General features: G+C 41.8%; 2 protein-coding genes across 2 annotated transcripts in view; both read left to right on the forward strand.

The window, feature by feature from the left end:
* DDX5 (DEAD (Asp-Glu-Ala-Asp) box helicase 5) overlaps nucleotides 1-3,527 on the forward strand; it is a 6,249-nt gene extending 2,722 nt beyond the window's left edge. Inside the window, exons 5-12 of the mRNA XM_006886405.1 lie at nucleotides 2-142; nucleotides 221-381; nucleotides 465-637; nucleotides 938-1,048; nucleotides 1,277-1,338; nucleotides 1,446-1,505; nucleotides 2,753-2,977; nucleotides 3,121-3,527. Coding sequence (XP_006886467.1) covers nucleotides 2-142; nucleotides 221-381; nucleotides 465-637; nucleotides 938-1,048; nucleotides 1,277-1,338; nucleotides 1,446-1,505; nucleotides 2,753-2,977; nucleotides 3,121-3,527 — 1,340 coding nt within the window. The remainder of the gene's footprint in view (nucleotide 1; nucleotides 143-220; nucleotides 382-464; nucleotides 638-937; nucleotides 1,049-1,276; nucleotides 1,339-1,445; nucleotides 1,506-2,752; nucleotides 2,978-3,120) is intronic.
* Nucleotides 3,528-7,517: 3,990 nt separating this feature from the next.
* POLG2 (polymerase (DNA directed), gamma 2, accessory subunit) overlaps nucleotides 7,518-22,641 on the forward strand; it is a 37,019-nt gene continuing 21,895 nt past the window's right edge. The window contains exons 1-4 of the mRNA XM_006886277.1: nucleotides 7,518-8,079; nucleotides 16,398-16,518; nucleotides 16,638-16,743; nucleotides 20,562-20,735. Coding sequence (XP_006886339.1) covers nucleotides 7,518-8,079; nucleotides 16,398-16,518; nucleotides 16,638-16,743; nucleotides 20,562-20,735 — 963 coding nt within the window. The remainder of the gene's footprint in view (nucleotides 8,080-16,397; nucleotides 16,519-16,637; nucleotides 16,744-20,561; nucleotides 20,736-22,641) is intronic.

Below are 22,641 nucleotides of genomic sequence, written 5' to 3' on the forward strand. Positions count from 1 at the left end.
TGCTTGGTGCTGGCGCCAACTCGGGAACTGGCCCAACAAGTGCAGCAAGTGGCTGCAGAGTACTGTAGAGCATGTCGTTTGAAGTCTACTTGCATTTATGGTGGAGCTCCCAAGGGACCTCAGATACGTGATTTGGAAAGAGGTAAAGTAGTAAAAGTTTTGTTTGTAACTAAAGGTAATTACAATTCTAGATGCCATACTTAAATGTATTTTGTTGAAGGTGTGGAGATCTGTATTGCAACACCTGGAAGGCTGATTGACTTTTTAGAATGTGGAAAGACCAATCTAAGAAGAACTACCTACCTTGTCCTTGATGAAGCAGATAGAATGCTTGATATGGGCTTTGAACCCCAAATACGGAAGATTGTGGATCAAATAAGAGTAAGGACCATTTAGATCCCCCCTCTAATAAAATTTTTTTTTTAAAGAGCACATGGTAATTTTCTCCCTGAAATTTGTTTCAGCCTGATAGGCAAACCCTAATGTGGAGTGCAACTTGGCCAAAAGAAGTACGACAACTTGCTGAAGACTTTTTGAAGGATTACATTCACATAAATATCGGTGCACTGGAGCTGAGTGCAAACCACAACATTCTTCAGATTGTGGATGTGTGTCATGATGTGGAGAAGGATGAAAAGTAAGTTCTAGATCACTTAGTGACTATTGAAAATAATTTTGTCAAATAAATGATTTCGTGGTTTCATAGGTAATCTTTTATAGAGGTAAAAGATGCTATTTTCTGTCCTGTCTTCTGAAAATCTTTCACATATTTCAGTTGTTACTAGGCTACTGTTGGAAGACTGATTTGCCTGTACTGTGGGTTTATTTAATAGTGGTTAGGATTGTTTAATAAGTGGCTAAGCAGGTGATTTCTCTTTGACTTGTACGCACGAAACCTTGAATTCAGTTTCAATATGATTTTGTTTGCGTTTTTCAGACTTATACGGTTAATGGAAGAGATCATGAGTGAGAAGGAGAATAAAACTATTGTTTTTGTGGAAACCAAAAGACGATGTGATGAGCTTACCAGAAAAATGAGGAGAGATGGGTATGTGTGTTCTCTATAATAGGACTGATTTGTTAGGTTAGGAAAAGATGAACATAGACCATTGTATTTTAATTTAAGGAGTTAGCATTACCCTGTTAGTATATAGGGAAACCATATATTCGTTATTTCAGATGAAATTAAAAGTATCTGTGGCTGAAAATAGAAGACTATACGATTTGCTCTCAGGTTTGAATGATGTGTTAACAATGGGGATTATTTGTTTCGTAGGTGGCCTGCCATGGGTATCCATGGTGACAAGAGTCAACAGGAACGAGACTGGGTTTTAAATGGTAAATGTTTTAAATGTGGATTCCCCCCCACCCCCCAAACTTGGCTGTATAATTATCAAGATTGTTTCTACATTTTGCTCTAATTATTTTTTTTTTCCCACCCCCAGAATTCAAACATGGAAAAGCTCCTATTCTGATTGCTACAGATGTGGCCTCAAGAGGGCTAGGTTAGTACAAACTAGCATTGATGGCTTGGTTTCTGAGAAGAACTCCATTCGATTTTTTTAAAGAAAGTTAATTGCTTTCTTTAACCTCTGCATTTTTTCCAAGTTTTTTTTTCACATAAAGGTGCAGTCTTTGTGGCAAGGCCTAGGCATGACAATCGGAGGACTCGGGGGATGGAGGACTAGTGACCGGCTGGCTGCTTCCAGTCGATTAGAGAGGTGGAAAGCTGAAAGTGTGCCAGTAATCTTCAAAAGGCAGAGCATACCACCTCTGCCCTGTAAACTGTTCTCTCCGGGGGAAAATGGAAGTTACCCTCACAGTTCACTGCCGTGGTGTCTCTTCTGTCCCATGCTTTGCATGACTGCCATGGTACACCATTGTTCAAACTGTTTCCTGTGATCTGTGGGTCTTTGCGTTTCAGTGAGTTTGCTGAAATGGCGAAGAAATTTCCAAACTTCAGTGTTCAATGACATTTTTGTTCAAGTTTGAAATGGAGAGAGCAGCTTTAAAAGGTACTAAGCCTTTTCCAAATTGGTGAGTACTGGCACATGAGCTCTAGGGCAGGAGCAATTTCCCACACTTAGACAGTGGGAAAAGAAAGCACTGGTTTGAAAAGTTCCTCCTTGACCTACACAATAGTCGTCATGTCGAGACCTGCCAGAGAGAGAGACATTCTCAAGTGAGTCCTGGCTTCTTGGAAGTGCTTGCCTAGACGAGACACAGTGCATAAAAACAACTTTTGGGGGACAGGTATGTTTTTCTTGCAGCTGCAGTTGTAAGGTCTTGGCAAGACGAGCAGTGTGGCCAATGTTTTGAACTAATGAGTGTAGAACACAAAAGGACCATGTACATTTTTGTTAAGTCTTCAGTACATGGAGAGGTTGCTGTAAACTTTTAAGTGGCCCTACTACTGCACAGAAGCTCTCAGATGTCACTTGATGATTTGTAAGGGGACTTTCTGATTTGGGAATGCATTAAAGAATTCGTGTTCCTCTTGGCAGGCTTTGTCACTGGGTGGGTAATGAGACTTAACAAAGATGACATGACATGTGCTTTTCTTTTTCTTTCCTTCCCACTCCCCCCCCACCCTCAATGGTATTCCTACAGGGAATGGATAACCATTTTAACTATTTTTTGCAGCCCGTACCTTCTTGGGAATACAATTGTCTAACTTTTTATTTTTGGTCTGGCTGTTGTGGTGTGCAAAACTCCGTACATTACTATTTTGCCACACTGCAACACCTTACAGATGTGGAAGATGTGAAATTTGTCATCAATTATGACTACCCTAACTCCTCAGAGGATTATATTCATCGAATTGGAAGAACTGCTCGCAGTACCAAAACAGGCACAGCATACACTTTCTTTACACCTAATAACATAAAGCAAGTGAGTGACCTTATCTCTGTGCTTCGTGAAGCCAATCAAGCAATTAATCCCAAGTTGCTCCAGTTGGTTGAAGACAGAGGTTCAGGTAAGGTTTCAGAAATGTTGATGGGAGTTGTCTTGTTTTGGGGGTTTTAATTTTTTCAAAAGCAGATTGTGATACTGCATAATACATGCTGTTTTTAATAGAGCTTTCAAGTATTAATAAAAGTTTGCAATTTCTTTTTACAGGTCGTTCCAGGGGTAGAGGAGGAATGAAGGATGATCGTCGGGATAGATACTCCGCAGGGAAAAGGGGTGGATTCAATACCTTTAGAGACAGGGAAAATTACGACAGAGGTTACTCTAGTCTGCTTAAGAGAGATTTTGGGGCAAAAACTCAAAATGGTGTTTACAGTGCTGCAAATTACACCAATGGGAGCTTTGGAAGTAATTTTGTGTCTGCTGGTCTACAGACCAGTTTTAGGACTGGTAACCCAACAGGGACTTACCAGAATGGTTATGATGGCACTCAGCAATATGGAACTAATGTTCCAAATATGCACAATGGCATAAACCAACAGGCGGCATATGCATATCCTGCTACTGCAGCTGCACCCATGATTGGTTATCCAATGCCAACAGGATACTCTCAATAAGACTTTAGAGGTATATGTAAATGTCTGTTTTTCATAATTGCTCTTTATATTGTGTGTTATCAAACAAGATAGTTATTTAAGAAACATGGAAAATGCAGAAATGACTGCAGTGCAGCAGTAATTATGGTGCACTTTTTCGCTATTTAAGTTGGATATTTCTCTACATTCCTGAAACAATTTTTAGGTTTTTTTTGTACTAGAAAATGCAGGCAGTGTTTTCACAAAAAAACGTTAAATGTACAGTGATTTGAAATACAGTAAATGAAGGCAATGCATGGCCTTCCAATAAAAAATATTTGAAGACTGAATTAAGTGGAAATTGTACTTTATTTTACATATATGTAATGTCATGTTGAAATTTAGCCCTTTTTTAATCCAAAAGTGAAGCTTTTTTTTTCTTCTCTGAGAGGTAGAGGGAAGAAACTTTCTACAAGAAGGTATTCATATTGCAAGGATTTAAATGGGATTAATGCTGAAAAATTTTTCTTTTAGCAGCCTAGATTGCATACAGTCATTGGGTGTCATTTAACTTATTTTCCTTACAGAGTGGTTAAATAGTGAAATAGAAGGGAAGAAATCTCTTGTACAGGTCTGCCCTCAAACTCAGATTCTTCAAATAACTTGCTTTTTCAGGAAAAAAGTGCTTTGTGAATTGACAAAATATTAACCAAAACTGAAAGGGAACAGTTTGGACCTATTTTTCCAACTGGATTTATGTCCTTCATGTAGTTTATACGTAGAATGGTAGGCTTCAACTAGCTTCCTCAGGCTCTTAAATGGCACTACTATTGAGTCACATCAACCCAAGGAAAAACCTCACTCCAATTAATGTTTCATCAGGAGGCACAGTGACTATAAAATAAATCATGATTGGCTCAGAGTGGGTTTATTGCTGGAAAGGTCCAGGGGATAGCTTAGGGTTAACATGCTAATCAAATTTTCTAATCCGTTTTCAGTAGTTAAGTCTGTAGAGTAGATCTAAATTCTAGACTCTCTGGTGTGTGCTTTTCCAGAAGTGGTCTTCAGGAAGCTGCCAGGGGTATGTTTTGTGTTTGGGTGGTTTGTTTTGGGTTTATTTTTGAATTGTGATAATTAACCTGGGCTTTGGTTAGTATTTGTTTTGTGTCTTAAGATAGAAAATAATGTGAGTTGGGAGTATTCTAGAACAAATACATCAGAAACTGGTTTCAGCCTTGTGACAGGTTTTGAGAGTCAAGGTCAAAATAATCATGAATTACAAAGCATTCAGGGTACATTAGAGCATTTATCACATTTTACTGTTTAATGTTTTACCTGGGCCTTTTAAATTGTGAGCAATTAAATGATTGTGGGGGTATGGAAAACATTTAGCTATCAAAGTTTTAAAAGACCGTCTACTTTTTTAGCATGTGTGTTTTGTCCAGCCTGTGGTTGTCTTTTAACTAATAAATGTGATTTCTCTCCCCATTTTATCTTTTTTTATTTCCCATTGCATACAGACATCCGTGGATTTGAATGGGGAAATTGACCCTGTTAAGTGTTGAGGTTTGCAGTTAATAAAACTGCTTCCCAGCAGTACTGTTTTGGTGTCCCTTGCTCACCACCTCCATGCCTACACACAGTGCACCAAATTGCCACTCATGTTTTCATGAACCCGCCCACTTGGAAGTCAGGGATGTGTCCAGTAGTTTTGCTTTCACATGGTTTCCGTAAGCACCTAAAAGCATTCATGGATTTTGTCCTTTCCCCGAATAGTTTTTGACTTTGGGTCTCTGAAGTTAAAATGCAGGTTGTGTATGGGATGAGCCTGCCAGTTAATCCTCTTTGGTACCAACTCATAGCTAGCCCCAGTAGGTTTTCAGAAGCAATCAAGTTGTTCTTGATTGTGTGAGCTCCATTGGCTTTCTGAAGATTTAAATCCTAGTGGGAAGAAACTGCCCATTTCTCTACAGAGCCATTGGATTTAAATTTCTGTACCACCATCCATAGTGGTAAGTCATGCTGCCAACCTGAAGGCAGGTGATTTGCGTTCACAAGGCAAAAATGAGGACTTTGTTCCTGTGTTCTTTTGCTTCCCCCGAAAACCTATTGGAGCATCAGCTATGAAGTGATTCTAATTCAGCATACATAACAAAATCCTACCAGAACTTCCCACTTATGGTGGCTTTTAAGTTTTGCCCATGTCCTGTCAAATCTGCAACTCCTTGGAGGGTTTGAGTAAGCAAGGCTAGGCCTCTTAGAGAAGTTTATCAAAACTATCCCCCAGTGAACATAATGCTGGTTTAGCATTGCCCAATGAGACTCTGCAGTATTTAATGACTTGTTTTCTCTGGGCCCAAAGCCTTGTTTTCCCCTTGGAAGTTAAGATTAATTTACTGTTCTGCAACTCATTGTGACCTCGATCGGAGCCCTGTTACATCCTGTGTCATCTTTGAAACTTTAGGCCATTGTTACTGCATTTATCAATCTCGAGGGTTTTCCTCTTACGCTTATTGGCTGCCTTTCCAAGGTCTGGCTCTTCTGAGTGAGGTGAAGTTTCTCTTTACTCCCAAGGAGAATCCTGGAGCAGCACTATTAAGAATTCATATATATTAAACTTGGAAAAAAAAATATTAAACTTGGGGCCACGTGGCCAATAACTGAATAAGCTGAGGCTTGGATCAGGTGCACCTTAGTCTCCAAACTGATGAGTCCTCTGCCTTTGTATATGCAACACATTGAAGCCTGCATTTATTTGGTCCCTTGCAGTGAGCCTTATAAGTCTACCTTCCAAGTTTGTTAACCTGCACAAGGGCAGGTTGATGAATCTCCACTTGCTCAGTGTGAGGCTGGTGGTGAAGTGCCATCCAATCGCAGGCGACTCATAGTGACCCTATAAAAAAGTCCTGGACACTTGTGTAGAACTTTCATCCAAGCTATTTCAGAAGTGGATGCCACTCCTGCTTCCAAGCTTCCCCCCATCCCCCCAAGGTATTTTGACCAAACGCTGTCCACCATGGGTAACCGGATTCAGCTTCACAGTGACCACAAGTTCTGTACAGCAGGTGTACATACCAGGGTTACACGACCTATGAGGATACAGGATTTTAAATTTTTGTGAACATTTTATGATTGAAAAGGGAGATTTTGGTGGCCTACTGGTTGAGTTGCAATCCCAAAAGCACGCTGTTCAAAAACACCAGATGCTCTGTGGGAGAAGGATGGGCAACCTACCTCTGAAAATATGGAGGGACAGGTATAGGGTGAGTTACAACTGGATAGCGCATGCATGACAAGACAGTTGGAAACGGCATGTTTTGGTGCAGTGTCATGTACCTAGGTAGCTGGCATGTTAAGGTGCTACTACCTGTGCTACCAGTATTTAATATATCCACGAGGTAATCCAACAACGCACAAACATCAGTGCTTGCAGACTAAAGCTAGGAAGAAATGCCCTTACCAAAGCTCTTAATCTCATCAAAGTAAGTGAAAAGCACTCAAAATAGTGGCTGTAAGACTAGCAGTGGACTCAATGTCAGATTGTGAGGATGCGCCAGGACAGATAAGATCTGCTCCCTACTAGGGCACTTAAGGATTACCAAGAGGTTGCATGCCAAGTCATGTTAGCGCGCGCCAGGAGTAGAATTGACCCCAGGCAGCAAAACTTGATGCCCCGTATGCAATGACCCTGAAAGGGAACCGTGAAGCTGCACCAAGTGGCTCCAGAACGGTCGTAAAGAATGGACGGAAAGACCACTTGACGTGGACGAGAGATCGGAAAGGCCTGACTTGCACTAACAAGTAGCAGTTGATCAGACAAACGGAGGCCTACGGCGCCCTGTTTAGCACAGCAGGGGAGGTTGACATCCGGGTAGTCGCAGGGCTCGGTGCGCGATGACGTACTTCCGTCGGCGGGACAGCCCGCCGGTTTCCGTCGTGCCTGCGCAGTCGGCTCACCGAGTATTTTTCGGCTGTTCAAGTTTCAGGGACCCCACGAGTTGGTTGTGGGGCAGAACTAAATTCCAACCGGAAATGCGCTGCGGGGCAGCGGTCCGGGCCTGTGGCCAAAGCTGCAGGTCGCTCTTCTCTGGCTTTGAGGGTCGGGTAAATGGGAGGCTGCTGCAGCGCTTGGCGGGCAGGAGCCGGTCCCTCGGAAGACTGCTGCGGGGGTTCGCGGAGCTCCCCCGGGGCAGCGAGCCGAGAGAAGCCCCCGAGGCCGGCGAGGGGAGCGAGGTGCTTCTCGAGATCTGCCGGAGAAGGCATTTCCTCTGCGGCAGTGAGCGCCAGCTCAGCCGAGATTCTCTTTTGAGCGGCTGCCACCCCGGCTTTGGACCCTTGGGCGTCGAGTTGCGGAAGAACCTGGCCGCAGAGTGGTGGTCCTCGGTGGTGGTGTTCCGGGAGCAGGTGTTCCCGGTGGACGCCCTCCACCACCGGCCCGGCCCCGCGCGGCCGGCGGACAGTGCCTTCAGGTTAGTTTCCGCAGACGCTCTACGTCAAATCGTGCAAGACAAAGAGCTGAGTAAGGAACAGCTTGTAGCGTTTCTTGAGAACGTATTAAAAACTTCTGGGAAACCACGGGAGAGCCTTCTTCACGGTATGCCTCACGACTTCCTGCTTCGAGATCGGTGTCGGGGGTGGAAAATGCGAGCCCGCTCCACGTGGGGGATTGCACCTGGCCGGCCTTTCACCTGCAAAGGAAGCTGTCGGGACCGCATCTTTTCCGAGGGGTCGGGGATGGTGGTAATGCATCTGCCCAGCAAAGTCCCGGGCGTCGTTGCTGTCCCACCGAGGGTCTCGGCTGAACCACCTGGTGGGCGTTCCGATTTCACTGGGCAGCCCTGGAATTTGAGGATTCCACTGCCCAACTTACAACCGAAATCAGATCGTGTATTTGAACCATTTGTCGTTAAGCAAAACTTTCACCACCGCGATAACTACACCTTTACACGAAATTGGCCAATCCGTGTGTTCTGGGTCATCAACACAAGCCCTCTTTCCCCCCATTTGCTTATTGGTAATACCGCCTGTTGGAAGATGCTTTTGAGTTAGCAAAATAACAGGGTTAAATAAGCTGGGCTGGCCGTTCTTAAATGAAAAATGAAATGAACATTTAGGGATTTGTAGAAGACAACTTGCCTTTTAAGTCTGAAGCAGGAAAAAATTCAAGCTTGCTGTCATATCTTCTCATATTTGCAAAACATTGTCCCTGCCCATTTCTCCCAAGTGATACTATGAAGTTGTTTCAGGTAAATTATCTGATGCCCATGGTCCTGTGAGAAATAGCACCTTCTTAAGGTTCCCTTAATGGAATAAAGCAGACAAAAACAAACTTAGGAACAAAGGTGACACTTTTGTTGTTGTTATGTGCCGGCAAGTCGCTTGTGACTCATAGCGACCCTAAGTACAACAGCCCTAAACTCTGTCCTGTGCCAATCTCACTGTCTCCGACACTCCCATCCAGATTACACCAGTCACTGAATCTATAATAATTCTATGACGGCTTAACTTGGGGAGTTTAACTCAGCCTACTGGAGCCCCCCGATAAAAACAAGCTTGAAAGGAGGAGTGGCATCCACTTCCATAATAGCTTGCCTCCGGAAACCCTATGAACCTGGGGAGAGAATGAGAGACATACAAGTGTTGAGGACTCTGCTTCATAGGGTCGACAGCACTTAACAATAACACTGTCTTGAGCGGACAGAAAGCAATGCTACCAAGCCGAGGGTGGGTGACTTTTAATTTGCGGCCCTGGGGCCTGTCTTTCATTGTTTTTGTTCAGACATCCTCTAGGTCGTATAGTTGCTGTGAGGCTGAACACTGTGACATTGATGTGTCAAATGCATTAATGGCTGGTTACCCAATGTGGACAGAGAGTGGGGTGGAGCTCCCCAGTTAAACTTGGAAGGAGGAGTGGCATCCACTTCCATAATAGCTTGCCTCTGGAAACCCTGTGAACCTGTCTTTTTTTTTTTTTAAATTAAATTTTATTAGTTTCAATGAACATTCACAGGGATTCTGGGCTTTCACTCCTTCATTGCCGCACCATTCTCTCCACCCTCCTCCCCAGTTTGTTCTTCTTCCCCGCCATCCGAATGTCTGTTTTAATTGTCCAATTGCCACAGTGCTTGTCAAAGTCAGTTCTGATTAATCTCCTTTGTCGGTGTGTCCTTTGCCATTCCCTAGCACTCCTCCCTGAGAGAGACTTCACCCTGAGTCATAAGGAAAAGGGGATGGCGTATTCTCTTAGCTACTTCCTGCTGAAAAGGGACGCTGTGGGTTTCAGGGTGAAGGTCTTCTCTCACTACTCTAAAGGGCCCCTTTGGCAGTAGGAAACACATAGACTATTATGGAGATTGATTTTGGAATTTAGATGCACTCTTATTGATTGTGCTTGGCCGTACATGTTCATATCCTTGAAGATGTATCATGGGGGTGCTGCAACCTAAAAGACACAAATTTGACTAACAAGTTATAAGTACATGAGTCAAAAATTATGGAAAAGAAAAGATTCTTTCATTGTTTTACAAACCCTCCCCCAGGTCCCCTCCACCATGGACCCCTCGCTGTAGACTCCTGTGATGACAGAAATACCCAGTTATATCTCTCTTTTAAACAGATTTCTCCCTCCTCTGTTTCAGTGCAGTATACATTATTGAACCCATCTTACTCAGTCTCTCCCCAACCCCAAGGGCAGTCCCATTCTACAACAGTGGCATCGTGTAATATTTGTCCTTTTGTGACTGGGATATTTCACTCAGCATAATGTTCTCCAGAGTCAACCATTTTGAATAATATTGCATGAGTTCCTTGTTTTTTAATGCAGCATAGTATTCCATTGTGCGAATATACCACAGCTTCTCTAGCCATTCGTTTGTTGATGGGCACTTAGGTTGTTTCCAACTCCTTGCTATTGTGAACAAAGCTGCAATAAACATGGGTGTGCATATATCTGCTTGGATGTCAGCTATGGTCTCTTCAGGGTATATTCCCAGTAGTGGAATTGCTGGGTCAAATGGTATCTCTATTTGCAACTTTTTGAGAAAGCGCCATACTGCTTTCCACAGGGGTTGCACCATTTTATACTCCCACCCACAGTGAATCAGGGTTCCAGTTTCTCCACAACCTCGCCAGCATTTGTTGCTTGCTGTTCTGTTAAATTTTACTATTTTGACTGGGGTGAGATGATATCTCATAGTTGTTTTAATTTGCATCTCTCTTAGGGCTAGGGATTTTGAGCATGTGAACCTGTCTTGATCTCCAGCAGAAATGTGAAGACTTCTTTCTCGTTGCCTTTCCCCCTTCCCCTTTCTTGTCTATTAAGTGATAACACCATCTTCCCAGCTGGGAGGACTTGGGAAAGCATCTGCTGATGTGCCAAGCATTTCTTTGCCTTCAGGAGACAAATTATATGCCAAATGCTTTGCTTATCTAGGGTTTTCCCCCCTTAAAATTGCCTTGTTCACTAGATTCTTGCTCTATTTCCTCTTTGAACTGTTAATATCCTTTACTTAAGAGTTTGATGTTTGGGCTTTTGAATTTTGTGTTTTGTTTTGTTTTTCCTTGTGTACCCTCGAGTCAGATCTACTGGCACAGGGGGAAATTATCTGTCTTTTCCGGCTGAGCATCTGGTGGATTCAAACCGTGGACCTTTGGAATTGCAGTGCAGTTTCTTGACACAAGGCCACCAGAGCTTCCTCACATTTTTTCTTTTCAAAAGAAATTCTGAGCCATTTTGTTGCTACTTATGTTAGGCCATTTCTCCATCTTCTAAGTTTGTCGTTGTTGTTTTCCACTGAGTTAAAACTGACCCATAGCTGACCTTCCAGTGGGTTTTCAGAGGCAGTAAACTGCACAGGAGGAGACTGCCCATTTTTCTCTTGCAGAACCGCTGGTGGATTTGAACCATGTACCTTTACATACTTAATCACTAAGCCACGACCCCAGAGCACATCACATTTTAAAATACATGCCAACGGATTTAACAATATTTCTTTCTACTGTAGGGAGCTCTGGTGGCTCAGTGATAAGAAGTTCTGCTGCTAGTGCCAAGGTATTTGGTTCGAATCTGCCATCTGCTCTTTGAGAGAAAGATGAACATTCTCCTTTCCAATTCACTGTTTCTGAAAACCTGCTAGAGGGTCAGCTATGGGTCGATTCCAGTTCGATGGTACATGAACCAAAAACATTTCTACTCTGTATTTTACTCGGGGCATACTTTGGGCATGTTCTTAGGATGGGCCATTCCTTGGGAAAAGGTGACATGCTTGGAAAGGTGGAGACGCAAAGAGGAAGACGCTCAACCAGATGGACACAGTGACTAACAGTGGGCTTGAGGATGGCACCGAATAGGGCAAGAGTCAGATCTTGATTCAAAATAGCACCTAATAATGTATATTTTCATCTGGACTGGTCGTTGCTTAGACATTTTATTGATTATCTAGGTAATTGTGAATGAAAAATTGAAGCGATAAGTTGAGGCTCTAGATGGTGTTTTCTTGTTCCTAGGAGGGTTTTGCTTTCTAAGGCAGCTAATGGAGATAAATCTTTTTAATACAGTCGGGTTGAGGTGATTGAAGCCTTAATCACTTTAGCCAGTAGTCAGTCCACAGCAAGTTGTGCTTTGACTCAAAGACTTTGAGACTCTGAAATTCAAATCCACTATCACCTCTTTGGGAAGAAAGGTGTGTAGTCTTTTTACATAAAGATGGAAACCCTGTGTAGGCTTGAAGGCTTTGAGTTTCAGTTCTTTTGTGTTTTTTTCCTGGGAAGTCTAATGTTTACCAGGGCCCATCTGTGGTGGACCACAAATTATGTTGTTCAGTATTTCAGCCTCTCAACTCTGATAGGAGAATTGGAAAAGCAGCACTAGATTGTGGTTCTCATGTTTGATCCCTTCTTGCCACATCTTGGACCTTCAAGTCTTTTCTGTCTTGGTAGCTCTTATACAGATACTTTTTTTAAAAACCAACTTTTTTGGTTTGTTTTTTTTTAATATTTTTTTTTATTGGGAAAAACATATTGGTATAAGGAGGTGAGGGTTGGGGGCAGAAGGGTGAGGATGGTCCAGGATGCAGTTGCAGAGCTGCACAGTTTGGTCGGTGGGGGGAGCAGGTGAAGGAAATGATAAAAACCAACTTTTATTATTGCTGTTGACAAGTTTTAGTCTGCTTACCGGACTGCCATAGAGTGATTGCAGCTACAGCTCATAGCAGCCTGTGAATATCATGTGTCTTTCTCACAATCTCTGACATGCTTAAGCCCATAGTTAAAATCACTGTATCGTTCCATCTTGGTGAAGATCTTCCTCTTTTTATCTGATCTTCCATCTTTTGATGTCCTTTCCCAAGTACTAGCCCCTCCTGACAACATCCTCTACGTGAGAAAAGTTGCCCTATCCTTGTCTCTAAGGAGCCAGCTTGGTTGCCCTTCTTCTAAGACAGACGTGTTTGTGCTTTTTGGCAGTCCGTGAGATATTCGGTATTATTCACCAGCCCAGCAGTTCAAAAACTTTGACTCGTCTTCAGTCATCTTTACTCATTGTCCAGCTTTCAGATGCAGAGGAAGTAACTGGAAAAAACATGACTTAGACCACATGTACTTCGGTCCTGAAACGGACATCCTGCTCTTCAGCACTTTGAAGAGGTTCTTGACAACTGATTTTTCCAGTGCAAACACATCTTTTGATCTGACTGCTACCACTCTGGATGCTGGATTATGGATCCAAGTAAAATTAAATCCTTGGTAACTTCAGTCTTTCTCCATCTATCATGATGTTGTCTGTTTGTCCAGCTGTGAGAATTTTTTTTTAAGAGAAGTAGAAATCTTAAATCCAGTAACTCGAACTCAATACATAAGTCCTCTGGTTAGAAGATCTAATTAATATACAGTCATTAGTTATGAACCAAACCCTTTGTGTGTGTGTGTGTGTGTGTGTGTGTGTGTGTGTGTGTATACCATCAAATCGAATCTGACTGGTATAGGAGGTGATTGTTCCTCCTTCTTCAGCAGAGCGTCTGGTGGATTTGAACTGTGCATCTCTGGGATTGCAATGCAGCCTCTTGCCATTAGGCCACCAGAGCTCGCCGAACCAAACCCTTTAAAGCCTGTTGTAATAAAGTTCCAAGTACATGAAGTGGTTCACAATAACAAATGAACACAATGAACAAATGAATGCTATTTTTCAGTGTATGAACACAGTTTTATGGTATTATGTTAAAGATGATTGAGAACATCTGGAAGTGTTTCTTTGATTCTTACCAATTGCATGCATACAAAGAAAGGTACACTGTTTACTGAGACAGATATTTGGATAACATTAGCTACAACCAGTTCAATTTAGGTACAAATCCAATTTAAAGACAGATGTAGGATCAGAACTCACTGGTAATGTGAGGAAGGGCTGTATTGTTTGTTACTCAGTGCAAAGAGCTCTGGTGGTATGGGGCATATGTGTAATGCTGTTAACCAAAAGGTCAGTGGTTCAACTCCACCAGCTCTTCCGAAGGAGAAAGATGGGCTTTCTCGGCACATAAAGATTCACAGCTTCAGGAGCATGACGAAGGTCACTGTGAGCCCTGAGTTTTTATCCTAAGTACATAAAAACATTACAAGAAACAGCAAGAAAAATAAAAAAGAGTATTAGTATGGTCACATCAAGGAGACACAGGAGCTGGCTTGAAGGGGGTCTCACTGGGTAAAAACAAGTTGAACGTTAAAACAAATATGTAAACAGCACTCACCTGTTTGGTAGACCAGGCTAACACATGAAAATTGACATCATGTGAAACTTCAGCAACACAATGGATCTTGGTCTCCAAGTTGCCTTGTGGGACATCTCTGCCTGGAGCTGTTGCCTCCCCTGTGTCTGAGCCGTTTGTGTTCTTTCAAACCACAGACAGAACTGATAGGATTTCTAGCGAGGATACCCACTCTACCCCACCCAATTGGCCTCAGCACCCCCAGTGTGTAAATAAGGAATCTTTGAGTTTGTGGTAAAGTGATCACTTTCCATCCTAACTGCTGCCTTCCCACAAACCCCTAAACAAGGCTACAGCATAGGGCGTCTGACATTATTATTATTTTTTTAAACTTTGTTTGCATCCAAGACTGGAGGGAGGAGTAGGGTAAGAGATCAAGGATTTGGACTCCGGAGAGAGCTACTCTACCTCAAAACACATGGGTCTTTACCTGATTTTAAGGTAATTTAGACTTTTTTCACTTATTTTTTTCACATTAAATTGAGGTAAGTGAAATTGGATTATTCTACAACATTCAATAAAATGAATCAGTCCATAGATACTGTTAATAAAAAGAATAGGAGGTAGAGAATGCTTAAGTTTTTGTAGAAGCTACACAGTAAATGTAGGCAGCTTTGGTGGCCTAGTGGTAAGAAACTGCGCTGCACTCCAAAGGGATACAGTTCAAATCTACCAGTTGCTCCACAGAAGGCTGGACAGTCTCCTTCCATGTGATTTACTGCCTCTGAAAACTCGCTAGAGGGTCAGCTGTGGATTGATTCCGATTCTACAGCATACCACGACGACTATGCAATAAATGTAAAAGAGGAAGAGAAACATTAGCCTTTTGTGATTCCTTGTGTAAAAATTGACTCAAAGATTATTAGAACATTCTAAAACTTTAGGTGAAAGATTGTTGGGAAGTAGATAGACACTGCCTTAACCAAATAATCATATTTGGTTTCCTCAATTGTGGGAAAATGTGGTATTCTGTCCCTCCTAGAATGGTGAAATATGTAGACAAACACGTCAGATATATTCTTGCCAAAAGTGATTAGCCAAAATGAAACTGTAAGAAGGAAATTATTAGTAAATACTGGATGTCGGATATTCTTTGATTGTTGTTGTTGTTAAGTGCCGTCGAGTCGCAGGCGACTCATAGCGACCCAATGAAGGAGAGTCCTCGATGCTTGGGTGCCTTTCATCCTCTCTCCAGGTTCATAGGGTTTCCAGAAGCAAGCTATTAACGGAAGTGGATGCCACTCCTGCTTCCATTCTTTGATTAGTCTGAATTAATCTCAGTAATTTATTAAATTGGTTGGAGAAGGGTCAGGAGAAATGGTCTAGACTAAGATTTTTTTTTTTAAAAAAAAGGGTGAGTGAGACCTAGTGAAGTGTATAAACTTTAATTGGATGGATCATTGCTTATGGAGAAAAAGAAATGACAGTTTGGGTGATAGTTGTAGAAAACAGAATACTAACAGTGTTACGATACAGCATTATCTTTTATTTTCATGATGTAGTTCTAAATATTAAAAATATTCTAAAATAATTTTAGAAGATAATGTGCTACAGTACTTTGGGATGAAAAAAAATGTGGCAAAATGTTGACAATTGGTAAATCTAAGTGGAGGTTATGTGTTTGCTGTCTTTCAACTTTTAGTGGAAAATCTTCAAAATGTTCATTGAAAGCTACCTAATTAAGTGGTACTCGGCTAATGAAATGCCGAGTTACCAAGGAGTCCATAGCTGGCCCTCGAGTGGATTTCAGGTGTTGTAAATCACACAGGAGGAGATTGCCAGCTCTCCCCTAAGGAGCAACTGGTGGATTCAAACCACATGATTTGGGGTTGTCAGCGCAACTCTATCCAACAGGCCTTCAGAGCTCCCTTAAGGTTTTAAGACCTACCTTAATTGGTGCTGTGGTGGCCTAGTGGCAAAAGCTGCACTGTAGTCCCGAAGATGCATGGTTCGAATCCACCAGATGCTCCACTGGAGAAGGAGGGCAGTCTCACATGCCATTCAGATCTGACTTGACAGTATGCAGAAAAAGAAAAACAGATCTACCTTAGGAGCCACATGCTACTTGTATGGCTGTTATAAGACTAAGGTGTTTATAATTTGACAGAAATTATTGGAATGTATGGGATAGATGATTTGATTGCTCTTTTGGCAGGTGCTCTGGAGCACTATGTTAATTGCCTGGATTTGGTAAATAGGAGGCTCCCGTATGGCCTTGCTCAGATTGGAGTGTGCTTTCATCCTGTGTGCGGTAGTAAACCAGATGGCATTCAAAGGTACAAAAGAATGGCAAGTAACTTGGCCTTCCATTGAAATAATCAAACCTTTGAGCACTTTGGGGCAAATAATGTAATCTTCAAAGTCATTAACTTTCTGCAATGTCTCCTATCTAAAGAATTGGCGAGAAGACTGAAGCCTCCTTGGTGTGGTTTACTTCAGCGAGAACAGCGAGCCAGTGGCTTGATTTCTGGTTACGTCATCGACTGCTGTGGTGGAGAAAGGTACCTTTCCGTAATTACTAGGTAAATGGTTTCTGTGTAGAAGGGATACTACCCTATATAACAGATTAAAATTATTCACTGTAGTTAATTGTAAGCAGCAGCTACAATAAGTCAAACATAAATAAAAACCCTTTGAATGATTCTTGCTCCAGAGAACTGAGTGAGTTTGGTAAGACTTCAGTTAGTTTGGTAGTTGCCTTCTTTCTGTCATGCTTAGAAGTGTTTGTTGATAAGCCTTTATGACCAAGGTAAAGTTCAAACTCCACACCCAGCATTCCTGGCTGGTTTGAGCCTTGTTGACTTTTTCCTTACAGTTCTAGCTTTCGCTACCTACTGCTATAAACTCCCCATTTTGGTCAGCATCATTTTGAACTAATGTCAGGAGTATAGTGAGAACTCAAGAAGTTAGTAGTTCTTCAAATTTTTATTACTAATACTCAGTTTTGGTATTTTATCCATTTCCCACTTTTACCTCACTTTAACTCCTTGTCTGACATGTCTTCTTTCCAAACCCTTCATCTTTCAAATTCTTGTCAAATCCTATATTCTCCACATAATTCCCCCTCCATCTGAATTGTAACTAAACTCTCCCTAATCTGAAACCTTACCTGTACTTCCTATCCCTGCTCTGTCTCTGATGTTTAAACCTAAAATGAGCTCTAATTTCTGTTGTTAGCTTGAGTTGCTGTTTTACTAGTATACTCTTCTTTTACCTACCTAAGTAAATGAAAAACCACATGAAAGCAGTCTAGTGAAGTAGTTGAGAGCCAGAGGATTTTTTGTTTTAAATTCCAGCTGTGTGACCTTAGGAACCTTGAGTATACCTTCTGTGCTTCAATTTTCCCCATCTGCAAAGAGAGGATACTAAAAGGAAGCACTCAGATAAATAACCAGTGAAGAACACTGAAGCTTTATAAGTACTTTGTGTCCCAGGAAGCTTTTTAAGTACTTTGTATCTGCATACCTTGTATGTAGGGCAATATCTTAACTGTATTAAATGAAACTGAAAAAAAAATGAAACTGAAAGGAACCCACTGCCGTTAAGTCAGAACTCATAACTGACCATCTAGCAGATTTTCAGAGGCTGTAAATCATGAAGGCAGAGATTAGCTGTCATTTTCCTGTGGAGTCACTGATGCATTTGAACAGCCCGTTTTTCAGTTGACTGTACAAGTCCTTACAGACTAGGCCACCAAAGCTCCCAAAGATGCTAAGCTTTTTTTTTTAATTTAAGTAATTCATTACCTTGAATAGCTCTGCATGATGAAAAACTTAATGCTTTATTTCAGAGCAGTTTGAGAAGACAAAGTATTATAATGAAATGTACAAGGAGCTGAAGTCAGAAAATCAAAAGGGACAAACTCAGCATTTTTTAAGCTGAAGAAATTGAAGAACAAGGGGAGCTCTGGTGGCCTAGTGGCAAGAAACTGCACTGCAATCCCAGAGGTGCACGGTTCAAATCCACCAGATGCTCTGCCGGGAAAAGGAGGGACAATCTCCTCCTGTACCAGTCAGATCCGATTTGACGGTACACACACACACACACACACACACACACGAATAAAATAAAAATTAAAAAAAAAAAAAAGAAATTGAAGAACAAATTTAAACCTTGAATTGCAATACTTAAGTATGCTGTGGGCAGAATGTTGAATGACCCAGGAAGCATCAAAAGACGGAAGGAGTACACAGAGTCACTATACCAGAAAGAATTGGCTGACACATAAGAATTTCACGAAGCAATATATGATCAAGAGCTTATGGTGCGGAAGGAGAAAGTTCAAGCTGCTAAGAGGAAATTGGCAAAAAGCAAGGCCCCAGGAATTGATGGCATACCAATTGACATATTTCAACAAACAGATGCTGCCCTGTCCACACTTACCAGGTTTTACCAAGAGATCTGGGGGACAACTACCTGGGCAGCTTACAGGAAGAGATCTATATTAATTCCCATTCCAAAAAAGGGTGACCTGACAGAGTGTGGAAATTATCAAACAATATCACTATTACCACACGCAATCAAGATCCTGCTGAAGATTATCCAAAAATAACTAGAATAGTACATTAACAGACAGCTGCCAGATGTGCAAGCTTGGTTTAGAAGAGGCTGACACTCGGGACATCATAGCCAACATTAGATGGATCTTGGCCAAAAGCAGAGAGTACCAGAGGAATGTGTATCTGTATTTCATTGACTGTGCAAAGGCATTTGACTGTGTGGATCACAACAAATTATCGCTAACCTTGAAGGGAATGGGAATCCCAGAAGACTTGATTGTGCTCATGTGAAAGTTATACTTCAATTATGAAGCAGTAGTCAGAACAGAGCTGGGAAATACTGCATGATGCAGGATCAGGAAAGGTGTGATCTCCATGCCTCTTCAATCTATATTCATCCAGGTGGCTGAACTCTATGAGGAGGAATGTGGTATCAGGATCGGAGGAGGACTCATTAACCAGAGTTATGCAGATGACACAACCTTGCTTGCTAAAACTGAGAAGGACATGAGGCATTTGCTGCAGAAGGTCAAGGACTATAGTCTTCAATGTGGATTGAAGCTCAACATCAAGAAAACATAGATTTTTACCACATGGCCAGATGGCAGCTTTGTGATAGACCCAGATCAATATTGTTAACAACTTCAGCTGGCTTGGTTCCACAATCAGCACTCTTGGCACCAACAGTCAGGAAATCAAAGGCAAATTGCATTGGGAATACCTGTTTTCAGGGACCTCTGAAGAACAGTGGTGTCAGTCTGGAGACTAAAGTGTGCCTGATACAGGCCATGGACTTTGCAGTTACTTGCTGTGCATCAGAGAGCTGGACAAAGACTAAGGATGACAGAAGAATTGATGCTTTAAAGTTGTGGTGCTGAAGAAGAGTGTTGAACATACCATGGACTGTCGGGAGAACAAATAAGTCTGTCTTGGAGAGGATGAAACCAGGCTGCTCTCTGGAGGCAAGGATTTTGAGGCTGTGTCTCACATACCTTGGGCACATGGCCAGGAGGTACCAGTCCTTGGAGAAGGACATCGTGCTTAGAAGGATGTAGGGACAGTGCAGGAGAGGAAGACCTTGGATGAGATGGATTCATTCAGTGACTGGAGAAATGGAATTAGGTGTGTCGGAGATGATGAGTTTGGCTGAGACTAGGCAGGGTTCAAAGCTATTGTACTGTGAGTCGCAGGTGACTCGATGGCACATAACAGCAGCAACATATCAGAATATTAACTATAGAACTTTAGGGACTTCTAGAAGATTAAGCTGTAAACAAAGAGGTTTTTTTTAAAAAAAAAAAGCCCTACCCTAAATAATTTTTTACTCTTTTAAACTCTTTATCATTCCATATTTTATAAGTAAGCTTTTTAATTTTGCTGAGAAGAGTTGGAGTTAGTTGAGAACTCATTTCTTAGAAAATCCCTACCTAAACCAAATGGGATAATTAGAAATACTCACCTGCTCCAGAGAAGAGGAAAAAATGTGTGTATGTGATACTTTGTGCTTCTTCCTACCCAGTTTATTCTTACATTCGCCTCTTGTCGGTTGACCACACAAAAGCTGCTGAGAGCATCAACAGTTCTTCTCTGTGGCTATTTCAGACTGAAAGTACTATGTACTATTTTTAACAGTATGATTACTTGAATTTACATTTCACAGTTTCTATTTGGGACTTGATTAGTTTCAGTCAGTTGCTGCATAAATAGTCTTGAGTGATTTTAATTCTTAGAGACAAGTAGATAATTTTTACAGAGAGTTAGAGGTAAACAAGCATTTATTTCAGTAAGTTAACAAGACAAATTAAGCTTTTCTTTTCCAGTTTGCAGTAAGGCCATCTAACTTCAGCAGCAGTGAGTGTCAGGATGAAGACGGACGAAAAGGAAACCAACTTTACTACAGTTTTCCGTGGGGAAAGGAGTCAATAGAAACTCTGTGGAATCTAGGAGATCGTGACCTCTTACAGATTTATCCTGGAAATGCGTCTGAATTACACGTATGTTTTACTTTGAGCTCCTTATCCAGGACCTCCAAGTATGAACTTTTCTGAACCATTTGAGAATAAGTTTCAGACATGGTACTCTATCACCCCTTGATGTTTCCGTGTGTATTCCTCAAATCTCATGACACTCACCTACATAACAAACTCCTCATCTAAATCAGGAAATTAGCAGTAATTCAGCACCCAGCAGTTCCTAGATTGCAAATGAGTTCAGTCCCTGAGACTGTCTTTTAAGTCACATCTGTTCATAAATTAGAACTGTTAAAAATGGTTCACACTGTCACGTGTTCATATTTTTTATACATTTCTATGCATGAAAAATATTAAACACTTTCAGATACATTGACATATACTTAATAATACAGTAATAATAATGTTTTGATGTATATTGTTAAGTCATGCCCAGTTATTACACACTGTTAACATGTACCCTGAATGTTTTATGTAATAGCCTTTATAGAGGTTGGTTCATAACTGCAGGTTGTCTGATAGGTAAGATGGACAGTCATAACCTGGAGACCATCTCAATGTTTTCTTTTTTTGAAGTGTATCTTCTGCTTGTAAGGGAGCAAGGGCTGCGTGGAGATGGGCTGTATCTGCCCGTTACCACCTTCACAATGGGAACTGTCACCATCAGCAACATAAAACCAGTTCCCATGAGCTGAAATAGATGTGTCCCCCACGCTCTTGAACCTTTTTCAACTCATCCCACCACCGATGTTACTCCTCTGTTGGGTCCAGAATCCAATGCGATAGCTAACAGACCACACAGAACCATATTGGGGAAGTCAAAAGGTTACAACTGAGGTTGACAGCAAGTTAGAATCAGTCAGGACTGCTTCCAAAATGTGATTGCAGGTGCCTCTGCCTTGATTCCTGCTCTCAGTCCTGCCAGTTATGTTTTTCCGCCCCACCCCACCCAGCCCCAATTGTCCAACAAACTTGGACAAATGCTCCTAGATCCATGGAGTCAGTCCCAAGGTCTCCTCTGTCTTTTGTGAGGCCTCTAGGTCTCTGCTGCAGCTGCTGTGGCTGCTCTCGTCTGGCTGGCCGAAGAATCTCTGGCCCCAAACGACCCATTGCATTCTGCTGCTACTGCTTTGCAGGTGGTGAGGTTCTCCCATTCTCCTGCTGGATCAACTCAATTTAGTGGCAAGACTGTCAGTTCCCTTTCAGATAGTCTAGCATGCCCTATTCTCATGTTCCCCCTTGTCCACATGGCAAGGTCAGTCAGTGGCTAAGGAAGACAGTCTGAACACTTGAACACCACTCTGCTTTAAAGTGTAATTTTTTTATTACCATCCAGTTCATAAGACTGTTCAAAATTAACTACTTACTCCAGTAATACCTTTTATAAAGCCAGTATCCGGTTTAGGGTTATTCCTTTCATATAGTTGTCATTTCTCTAGTATTTTTTCCTCGCCTTTCTTTGTGTATCACAACCATGACATTTTTGAAGAGTACATACATGTCAGTAACTTTGTAGACCATCTCAGTTTGGAGCATCTTTATTGCTATTCCGTCCTGATTTAGGCATTTGTGTTAGGGCTACCACAGAAGTTGTGCTGTTCTCTCTCCATCCATTATATATCAGGAGGTATACAGTAGCTGTTTGCTCCATTACTGGTAATAGCAATTATTGGATGTCATACTGGTTATGACAGCATACACCAAGTTTCTTCACTGTAAAGTTAATAAGTTCTCCATGGCACCCTAGGACAATGACATCCTGACAGAAGTGTCCATGTCACTCCAAACTCTGTACTCTGTCCTGTGGTACCTTTAATCCACACTTTACAAAACCAGTGAATACAGGCTGCTGAGTGCACAATTCTGCATTTTCATGCAAGAGTACCAAATACAAAACCTAAAATTTTTTTTAATTATTAATTTTAATGAA

Source organism: Elephantulus edwardii, unplaced genomic scaffold (assembly GCF_000299155.1).
Source record: "Elephantulus edwardii isolate Elephantulus edwardi_28Jun2011 unplaced genomic scaffold, EleEdw1.0 scaffold00048, whole genome shotgun sequence".
Lineage (NCBI taxonomy): Eukaryota > Metazoa > Chordata > Mammalia > Macroscelidea > Macroscelididae > Elephantulus > Elephantulus edwardii.